This window comes from Sceloporus undulatus, chromosome 2, assembly GCF_019175285.1.
Source record: "Sceloporus undulatus isolate JIND9_A2432 ecotype Alabama chromosome 2, SceUnd_v1.1, whole genome shotgun sequence".
In the NCBI taxonomy this organism is placed as follows: Eukaryota; Metazoa; Chordata; class Lepidosauria; order Squamata; family Phrynosomatidae; genus Sceloporus; species Sceloporus undulatus.
In genome coordinates, this window is record NC_056523.1 from 5,236,876 (window position 1) to 5,248,057 (window position 11,182).

The 11,182-nt window shown below is 42.0% G+C and overlaps 1 protein-coding gene across 1 annotated transcript in view; it reads left to right on the plus strand.

Annotated features, from left to right (window-relative positions):
• Positions 1–10,515, plus strand: part of LOC121923303 (vomeronasal type-2 receptor 26-like) — a 15,856-nt gene extending 5,341 nt beyond the window's left edge. The window contains exons 3-8 of the mRNA XM_042453614.1: positions 2,750–2,779; positions 3,575–3,702; positions 4,312–4,378; positions 5,261–5,488; positions 9,013–9,139; positions 9,590–10,515. Coding sequence (XP_042309548.1) covers positions 2,750–2,779; positions 3,575–3,702; positions 4,312–4,378; positions 5,261–5,488; positions 9,013–9,139; positions 9,590–10,515 — 1,506 coding nt within the window. The remainder of the gene's footprint in view (positions 1–2,749; positions 2,780–3,574; positions 3,703–4,311; positions 4,379–5,260; positions 5,489–9,012; positions 9,140–9,589) is intronic.
• The last annotated feature ends 667 nt before the right edge of the window (positions 10,516–11,182 follow it).

The window sequence follows — 11,182 nt, forward strand, 5'->3', positions numbered from 1 at the left end:
ACAAACACCTACGTGGGAAATACTAACTAATTCCTAACAGTCACCCCCCCGAAAAGTAAAAAAAAAAAAAACCCGTCCCATAAAGAAGTAGCCTAAACAAAAAATTAAGTGACGAGAGAAAGAAAGGGCTTTTCAGGTTACGTGTGCAATAAAATAGCGCACAAATACAGTCGCAATTAACATGAGCAACAGAAACCGCATTCTTATCATGAATCTAACAGAAATGCTTTCCAGTCGAATGAGATACTGGGAGTTTGGCCCTTATGCAGCTAGAGTCCAGAATTTTAGCAACATTCAAGATGTTGTTGCCATCAATCATCATGGGCAGAGAGCTTGAGAGTCGATTATCTTCACATTGACCCGTGCTCCGATCTGGTTTCATACAACACGTAAATTAAAAACGGGTGAAAATGAACTGTAAATTTGGGAAGAATGATTCGGCAGTGACAGTCATTCACCAGTTCTTTTAACAGAAAAGGGCCAATGAAACTTGGCCTCCAACGTTCTTCGAAGGAAACCTGGACTTAAATTTTTTGTGTGGAAAGGTAGACAATGTCCCCAGGCTTAATGTCCCAACCGTCTGACGTTGTTCCTGTCCGCATACTTTTTTTTGTAGTGTACGCTTAGACCGTGCAATGCTTTAAGTAATCATAGGCAGAGCAACGTTTGACTTTCTCAAGGAATTGAGTCACAAAGAAACAGGGGTCATATTTCTCAGCCGGCAATGCAGGTAGCAATGTTAGGTTCAAAACCCATAGTTAATAAAAAAAGAAGACTGCCCGAGTGCTCCTATGGACAGCACGTGTTTGAAAGCTACCTCGATGAGGAGTAATTATAAACCAATCGTCCTGTAAATAATGTAAGTGTTAGGAACCGAATGTAGAACTCTCAAGCGCCATGTTCGTTTTCTTCAATTGTTCCATCAGTCTCAGGATGATATAGCTGTTGCTGTAGTCAATTGAAACTCCTAATTTTTGTTCTGCAATAACCTCCAAAACTTGATAGGTGAAGGTACTTGCCTATCGAGAATTATTCTAGTCATTGCAAGATCCGTGATATTTATATATAATAGTGGGCAATGAAAATGTCAGCTAAATTAGAAGCGAAGGATCCTTTGCAAAGCAAACATAAGGTGTTTGTTTAGAAAACAAGTCCAAACCACCACCCAAATGGTTGATCTCTGCCTTTTACTTGGTGGCAAATCAGTTATAAAGTCCATAGGCAATTGTTTTCCAGCGTGGTCCAAGTGAGGTGGGCAGAAGTGTGAAGTAAAACCTCGGGTTTTTCCCAACAAAACAGCCTTGGCCCTAAGCACAAACAGGCAAACTCTTTACAAAAAGCATCCACATCCGCGCGAAGACACCTTCCTCAACAATAAGTTGGTTGCGTAGTTTGTGCAATTCTTTCAGATAACCCAATGGTCCACAGCTGTTAAAGAATGTATGGCAGAGCTGTTAAAATGTCCTCTCCCTCATGAAGCAGGGAAAATAGACCCGTAGAATTCTTTACCCACAGGTCCCCGTGTGCAATTAACGAGACAGCAAAGTCTTGTTTCTCAGTTAAGCCATCATCTGCATCTGCCACATGCGGATCCGTACAGAACTTCATCCAGCAGAGTTTCAGACTTAAGCTTTGTCAGGGCTGTGATGAAGGCCTTGACCATTGCTGCGAGTAAATTACGGCTAGGAAAACTTTGTTCAGGGTTAAAATATAGTTTTCTATAGTCATAATGCCTCTTTCCCCTATGTTGTTGCAACCTGAAAGTGCAGTCAGAAAAATGTTTTTGGTCGCCCAGGATAGAATTTTCAGCTTGAACTTGTATTTTATAAAGAGTCCTTAGTGCCCACCTCCTCTTTTGGGGGTCAGTTTGCGAGGATTTTTGCAATTCCTAGGTTTCCTGTGGTCTGGTCCACACCTCAAAAGTTGTGGTAGCCCCCTCTAAGAACGTGCTCGCCAACTGTTTAAGAATCGTGTTTTATGGCATAAGGCCTCTTTCTCCCAAACAAGGCCAAGTCAACTCAGATCTGTCTGGAACATTCTAGACAGGTAAGCACATGGCTTTAAGTTTATAACCATCAGAAGATCACTTTTGGCAACAATACTGCGCCCATAGCAAAGTCATGGCATCCACTTGTAAAACAAAGGTTTATTTGGGTCAGGTAAAGCAAAATTGGTTCATTACTGAACAACAACTTTAACTGGTCAAAAGCCCGTTGGCACTCCTCTGACACCGAATTGGATCAGAAGGTTGGGTCCATTGGCGCCTTTTGGCGCCTCAACCCCCCCATTTCTTCTCTACAGATTTTGGTGTTTTTAAGAGATCCGTTAGTAGGCAAAGCAAATTTTGGCAAAATCAGGAATGAAATTGTCTGTAAAAAAGTTTGGCAAAGCCCAAGAAACGCTGAAACATCTTTGGCTGTTTTTCATAGGGGGCGCCCAGTCGTAGATACATTTATTTGCACCTAGAGCGAGGATCCTATTTCGTATGCCTGGTTGAAACTCTATACGCCAAAAAGTCCAATCTTTCTGTGTGTAAATGGCATTTGGACAGTTTGTTTACTATAGTGGATTGAATTATCAGCATCTCTTGAGTAACCATCCGCGGACCAACTTAACGTGGCGTTATCCAGTTATAGTCTTTTGGAGTAAATAAGCACAATCAATCCAGGTAACATACACAGAGACCCCTTTCAACATATAGGTCTAGTAAGTTACCTCGTATAATATGGCCTCATAAAAATTCCGGCAGGCGCCCCCTCAAGGCAAAAGGGAGAACCAGGTACGCAATTGCCCCCATGTGCCTCACTCAGCTTCTTAGCTGAGACTAACCACACCCTCCCAAAGACAAAGTAACAGAATCCCCAAAAGCCAAATCCCCTCCCAAGCAGAAACCCGCCAAGCGAAGCCCCTCCTGGTTCCCACAGAAGTGAAAGCACATTCCCAGCTCTGAGCACTCGGAGAGCCAGGCCCTCAAGGCCACCAGATAAGACACCTGGCCCTGCTATGCACTAACTATCACTATCTACTCTTCTACTGCAGCTAAAGCCCCATCATCCCCCAACTACTATACTACACTACAAAACACTATCTGGTAGAATACTAACAGGATTCTAACGGGTGCTTAGTACAGAACACAGAAGGATCACCTGATACAAAGGAGGCCATCACCTTCCAAACTGCCTTTATTACTTGCTGTTTTAAAATCATGTAATCTTGGAATTATTTGAATGATTACCTTCAAATCAGAAAAAAACAACCCATCCAAATTTGATGTAACCATTTACATCAATCAATGAGCAAGATGGACAGTATAAAATGTTTTGGAATGTTGGCACATTCATTCCTAATGTTTTACTTAATGTTAATACGGGAATTAAATTAATGCTGAAAGTCAAACTTTTAAATTTTAATTAAATCACCTCTTTTCCTTTGAAATTACTCACTTAAATGTAAACATATCTGATTTTAATTAGTTATCACTGTGTTCTTCTAGCATTAAATATAATCTTGGCCTATTATAACAAATATCCTAAAAGGAAAATACACTATCAGTCTCTCTTCCTTTCCTCAACAGATGAGCTATGGCTTTGTTGCTTCTGTTCTCAGTGATAAAATCCAGTTCCCATTTATCTACCGGATGATCCCTGAAGAAGAAACACAGTTTGCAGGCATTGTGCAGCTGCTGCTGCACTTTGAATGGACGTGGGTTAGTCTCTTTGCCCCAGATAATGATAGATTCATGAGATATTTGATGCCTCTGCTCACCAATAGTGGAATTTGTGTTGCTTTCTCAAAAAGACTCTCAGTAAGGAATGACTATGAGAAATTATTCCAGAGTGAGCCATATTCTATGTGGAGACAAGTGAATGCATACATTTATTTGTGGGACTCAAGCCATGGGTTCACCCCACTCGTTATATTGCAAAAAAAGCTGGATAGTGAACTAATTGGGAAGAAAGTCTGGGTCACCACATCTTTTCAGGACATTGCTTGGAACCTGTTCAGTCATGCTGAAGCTTTCCGTTACTTCCACGGCTCTTTGTCCTTTATACCGAAGAGGAAAAGAAGGACCCACCTTGACCACTATGGCCCAGTGTCAACAGGTACTATGCGCCTTTGGATTGGCTCTTTTGACTGCTCATATACAAGGCATAAGTTGTCTGTGAAAAGTTGGGTGAGATGCACTGAGAAGAAGAACGTGGAGACTTTGCCTCAAGAAAAGATGGAAAGAATCCTGTGTCAAGACAGCTACAATATTTACAACAGTGTTCAAGTTGTGGCACATGCCTTGCATCTTGCCTATTCCTCCAGATCCAAGTGGATGTTCATGGCTGGTGGGAGAGGCAGCTTGGATCAACAAAGACTCCAGCCATGGCAGGTATTCCCTCTGATGACACTTTTCAATCTGTTCCCATTCACCTGGTGGGAATAAAATATTGCTGCTGGTGCTGGGAATTGCCACTGAGTACTTTGGGATAACAGAAACATCATCTTTTCATTTTAAAAGGTATCCCAGTGAATATTCAGCCCTCTAATAGATCTACCCCTTTGTTGAATGATTTGATTGATTGATTTTATCTAAACACCACCTTTCTCCTGAATTCATAACAAAGAGGAAAAAAGAACACAGCTAAAAAGTATTAATCATTATATATGATCCTATGAAAAATAGCACCAATTTAAAACCATCTAACCTGATTTAAACATGACAGCAAATATAAAAGTGTAATGCTAGTATCTTTGGGGCTATATGGACCGGCACTTTGTGCCGGCCTGTAGGTGGAGCCATGGCACAGTGTCCGCACGCTGGACACCATGACTCCACCCATCACATTATGATGCCACACGCCCTTCTAGATGGCACGCAGCATCATGGCATGACCCTGAGACCACATCTAGATGATGCAGTGCCAAAAGGGTGTCACAAAGCTATGATGCCCTTTAGAGGGCGCAAAAAGGAGCCCCTTTTTAAGGCTCCTTTGTACACTCTCCAGAGACCAAATCGGTGCTGCGGCATGTGGTTTCTGCGGCATCGCTTCGGCCAGTATCGATGCCACCCATTTGTACAGCCCCTTCCTCTATTAAAAATACCCCTTTTATTAAAAAGACACTTCTACAGTATCATTCTCCCCCTCCTCCTCCTCATCCATATACAAGTTTTGCAAACTCAGGGCTGTAGGTTCCTTGATTGAGTCCATCCAGCTGAAATGTGAGTAGGGCTATCATGTTTTCTAAATGAAGGTGTTTTCTATTCCTGTAGCTGCATGCTTTCTTAAGAGAAGTCCAGTTTTCCAATGCGTCCACAGATGGACTCAATTTGTACGAGAATGGAGAGTTGGCAACCAGCTTTGATATCATGAATTGGGTGGTATTTCCTAATGTGACTTATAAGAGAGTGAAAGTTGGAAGCGTAGAGGGACAGGCGCCTGCAGGTGTAAAACTTACCATTGATACAGACGCCATTGTGTGGCCCATCCGATTTAACAAGGTAGGAGAAATGAGTTATCCCTTTTCATTTTCTGCATCTATTACATTACGTATATAACATTTTGATCTTACTTTAACCTTTATGACTCCATCCTTTGGCATCTTGGGATCTGTAGTTACATGACATATTTAGAATTCTCTTCCAGAATGGTCTATGGCTTCAGGAAATGACAAATCACAGGGGTCTGTAGCAGCTAAAATGGCATCATACTATAACTTAACTGTGTAATTTGAAAGTGTGATATGGGTTCAGCTCTAGCTGAAGAATTCACATAAGACTCTGAAGTTATAAGCTGACATATTTAAGGCTGAGTTGTAGTGATGCAATGTATTCAATAAGATAAGAGATGCACCAGATTATCCCATGAAAAAAGAGCACTTGGGAGAATTTAATCCAACTATGCTCCTCATTTTGTGGGTTTAGATCAGAATTAGGTTTTAGGATCAGGCTCTTTCCATCTGACCCATCTGATCTATACATCAATAGCATGAAAACTTGTAAATCACTGTTTTTGGAGATAAAATATAACCATGGCTAGTCAATGGGCTTTGTGGATTTAGGACTCGAAGGATTTTTTTTTTTTTTATCAGCAGGGACAAAATGTTGCCATCTACTCATCCACACACCTGCCCTCCTTTCCCCCTTGCTTAACCCCAGTCCTCATGGAAACTGAGGGGAAATGAATTTTCCAAGGTAAATCCATTTGATATCTTAAGCATGTTTGGGGTCTTCTACTGAACAGGACTAGATATTTACGTCTGATGCAGAACATCCACATTGAGTTCAAGGATGCAGAAGCAGAGTTGTATGTGTAGTGCCACTGTGCCTGTCCATGTGCTTTGTGAGTACATGTACACATGGATTTCAGCATTAAGTTGCTCATTTGAGATTCAAGTTGTGCAACATTGCCGTTCTACACAATGCTTGCATGTTGCTGTTAGCTGCCTTCAAGTTGACTTTGGCCTATGGTGACCTCATGAATGAGAGACCTCCATAACACTCTGTCCTCAGTAGCCCTGCTCAAGTTCTGCAGATTCATGGCTGTGGTGTTACCCTAAAAGGTGGGGGTAACTGGGGTTCACATCAACAGTGTCAGAGTCTCCTTAGTATTTGGGGGGAATTAGTAGCTCAAAAGGAGGCCTGTGAGAGAAAAGTAACTTAAGGGATCTTTTCACCAATGTATATGAATATTAGCTGCAGAGAGATTCTGGTTGCAGTGAATATAAAAGTTTGCGAAGGTGCATGCAAGCATACAAAACTACTGCAACCTTAGGAACCATACAAGGCTTACAAGAAGAAGGGAGTGGAAGGTTGGATAGCTAGAAGTCAGGAATTAGATGGAGCGATAATTTCTGTCCACGGAAGATGGAGAGTTGCTCAAACAGCATCTGAGGGTGACACAGTGAGTGAGAAGGACCCTCTGTGCACACATGATGCTAGAGTTGGGACTGATATAAGTGTGTGTGTGTGTGTGTGTGTGTGTGTGTGTGTGTATCCTATTTCATAGTCTTGAGAGGTATTTGATGCTACCATCTGGTGTAACAAATACTTGATAGGTTTCTCATGGAATTGACAAAAGGCTGATGGCTTTAACTTTGGAGTGACAAAGCAGTGATAGGATCAAGTTAATTGGAAAGGAAGGGTGACTAGGAACATAGCATGGGCTGAGACAGAAGATGGTATTTAACCGCCTTAGCGATGGGACTCTGACTCCATTGCAAGAAGATATGAATGATAGAGATGAGATGGAGTAAACAGCTCCATTAAACTTTTATTGTCGTACTAGGTCTTCTACATGTCCTCCAGCCGGTGTGTCTTTTCACATGTGTAACTTCCTAGTGTTCCAAAGGTCATCATGTCTCTCAAAAACATGTCTGAAATACATATCAAATATGAAAATCTCATAATCTGTGAAAGGTCACAGGGTATGCTAATTGCTAATTGTGTCTTCCCTGATTGTGTCTATCAATCTGGAGTTTGGCTTTCCTCTTTTCTTACTGCTTTCTACCTTACCAACCATCTTTTCTAGTGAGTTCTGTCTTCTCATTATACGGGCAAAGTACAACAGCCTCACTTTTGTCATCCTAGCTTCTGGGGAGAGTTTGGGCTTGATTTGCTCTAAGATTCATTTATTTGTCTTTTTAGCAGTCCACTGTATCCTGAGCACTCTTCTCCAGGACCATATCTCAAATGAGTTGATTTTCTTCCCATCAGTTTTCTTCACTGTCCAGCTTTCACATCCAAATGGGAAATCTAATGGCTTTTACAATCCTAATTTTATCATTCAGTGTTGCTTACTACAATGAATTCCAACTCAACATGCAGTATTTGTGATGACTTGATTATGACTAGGATGGAACTATATTGTGTACTTACCATGTTCATGTTCTTTTGTGATCATTGTGCTAGGAGCTGTACACTAGTTCCTAGGACAATGCCTCTACCATGACCCACAATTCTACTTGGCACTGGAGGCATGAGCTCCCTGGGGCATTCAGTGGCCAGGGGAGGGTGCAGGAGACCACAAACAATCTAAATGCAGGTGTGTGGTGGGGGGAAAGCAGTCATCTCCCTCCTGGATCTCCCACAACTACACATAAAATCATAGAATCATAGAGTTGGAAGAAACCACAAGGGCCATCCAGTCCAACCCCCTTCTGCCATGCAGGAACTCTCAAAGCACTCATTGTGACAGATGGCCATCCAGACTCTGCTTAAAGACCTCCAAGGAAGGAGACTCAACCAAACTCCGAGGGAGTGTGTTCCACTGTTGAATAGCCCTTACTGTCAGGACGTTCTTCCTAATGTTGAGGCGGAATCTCTTTTCCTGGAGCTTGCATCCATTGTTCCATGTTCTAGTCTCCAGAAAAGCAGAAAACAAGCTTGCAAAAAAGAGAGAGATGGCTGTTCATTTTTTTTGTTGGGTGGTTGTAGTCAGTTTGTTCCCAAGTACTCTGCCCCAGACCACTGTATGTCTTCCTTGGCAAGCAGTCATATTTGGGAACCCACTGGTCAAGTGGGAGTGCATGAGTGAAGCATTCCATTCCATGGCTTGTAAGACAGAATCTTGGCCAAGAAAATACACATATTAAAAATTTAAATTGAAATGGTCAAAAAAACAAGTCAGTGTGGATTTATAGTTTGAATGTTGAACTACAATTCTGGGGATCAGAGTTCAGTTTCTCACACAGCCATGAAAACCCACTGGGTGACCTTGGATGAGTCACACACTCTCAGCCCCAGAAAAACCCATGTTAAGTTCATCTTAGGGTCATCCATAAATTCTGAAATGACTTGAACGCACGCAACAGTGACAACAACATCAAGTGTTAAAACACACTTTTAAACTGTTTAAAACTCATCAACAGAAGTCAATAAAATATTTTAAAATTCTGGTTCATCCACCTGTCCATCCTTGTCTGAGAAAGGTTGTATGTAAGTCTGCATAGAAAAGTTTTTGTCTGTCAGTGGAAAGCTAACCAGTGATAACACTCTAATATGTTCTTCATTCTCTTTACTGCCAGACTGTTCCTTCTTCTAGGTGCACCGAGAGCTGCCACCCTGGTTACAGCAAGAAGAGCATAGAAGGAAAGCCTCCTTGCTGCTATGCTTGTGCTCCATGTCCAGAAGGGACCATCTCTACTCAGGAAGGTAGGTGACCACAGACCATTCTTTTGGAAAACAGGGTTGAGTTGACCGAAAGACTGCATTTGTAATTGGGTACTTGTCTTCTGACACCCTTTAAAACAACAAACCAGGAGGCTCTTTTTGTTTGTAGCAACCCACAAATGGAATACATTCCCAAGCAGGTATAGCAATACACATCATTGCTGCCAGCTCTGTAGTCCTGAATGTTAGTTCTTGTGGAGCAGGCAGCCAGTCAGAAATTCCTAGCCCCTGGGGTGTTAAATATCAGTATTTCTTGATCTCTACTAAATGCCCATCTTCCAAATGTACATCTACTGTTATTTAGGTGAAATAAATGTCAGTGCATAAACAGGAAATAATAATAATAATTTGTTTTATTTATATACCGCTATTCCAAAGATCATAGCAGTGAACAGCAAGTAAGCTAATTAGCAGTACTCTTGCTCTTTGCAGATGCAGATCAGTGCAACAAGTGTTCAGAAGATCAACATCCAAACAAAGTTCAAAATCATTGTCTCCACAAGGTTATAACTTTCCTGTCCTATGAAGAACCATTGGGAATCACCCTTACCTCCTTTGCCCTTACCTTGTCCATAATCATAAGCTGGGTGTTGGCAATCTTTATGAAAAACCAAGACACTCCAATAGTTAAAGCCAACAACCGGGACCTCTCTTATATTCTCCTTGTTTCCCTCCTGCTTGCCTTTCTGTCTTCCTTCTTCTTCATCGGCCAACCAAGGAAACTAACCTGCCTTCTCCAACAAACCATCTTTAACATCATCTTCTCAGTTGCCATCTCTTCTGTGTTGGCCAAAACTGTCACTGTGGTGCTAGCTTTCCTGGCCACAAAGCCAGGAAACAGGGTGAGGCGATGGCTGGGGAAGACTTTGGCAAATGTTATAGTCATTTCTTGTTCCAGCATTCAAGTTGTCATCTGTGCCATTTGGCTGGGAATGTTTCCACCCTTCCCTGACTCTGACATGAACTCCCAGCCTGGACAGATCATTCTCAGGTGTAACCAAGGATCTGTTGTCACGTTTTATATTGCTCTTGGTTACATGGGCTTCCTAGCTGCCATCTGTTTCATGGTGGCTTTCCAGGCCAGGAAGCTGCCTGGGACCTTCAATGAAGCCAAGCTGATCACCTTCAGCATGCTGGTCTTCTGCAGTGTCTGGGTCTCCTTTGTGCCCACCTATTTGAGCACAAATGGGAAATACATGGTAGCTGTGCAGATCTTCTCTATTTTGGTCTCCAGTGCTGGGCTCCTGGGCTGCATCTTTTTCCCCAAGTGCTATATTATTATAATAAGACCGGATCTCAACATAAAGGAACACTTAATGATCAAAGCAAAATCAAACATATTTGATTCTAAGCAGTAGGGACATCAATTCTATTTCCACTAGAATATGTTCCATAACTAGAGTATCCATAGCACAATATCTGGATTGGCTCCAGGGCCACTGCAGGTTCCAGCTACCTTCCCCTTGTGTCATCCAAGGACTTTACATATGGTGCAGTGGTTAAATGCCGGTACTGGAGCCAAAACACTGGAGTTTATCACACAGGAGGAATTTCTCTTAATTTGGAATGAAATGAAAGTGGGGCCAGAATGCATTCACGTGAATTCACTAGTTCAGGGAATTTATGTGAATCCGAATTGTGTTCGAACTTACTTCCTATTGCCCCAAAATAGCTTGCCATTACCCAAAATTGCGCGTGATCACCTCTCATGCAATAACGTGAAACTCCATAATTGCATTCAGACTGACTTCCCATTGCCCAAAATTGCGTGCGGTAGTCTATCATGCAATGACGTTAAACCCCATGATTACGTTCGGGTTGCCATTGGATTATACTTCCAATTTCCCTTGTCTGATAACGTCCATCGTGAGTTCGATCCCACAGGGCTCCAGTTTGAGGACTTTATCACTGGGGGGAAATTGGGGATTTAAACAGATATCTTCTGGAGACAGTCACATGATTGTGGCAAAGATTTTCACATGACGTCATGTGAAATTATGTGAAATCCTGTGAATGATTTGTTCT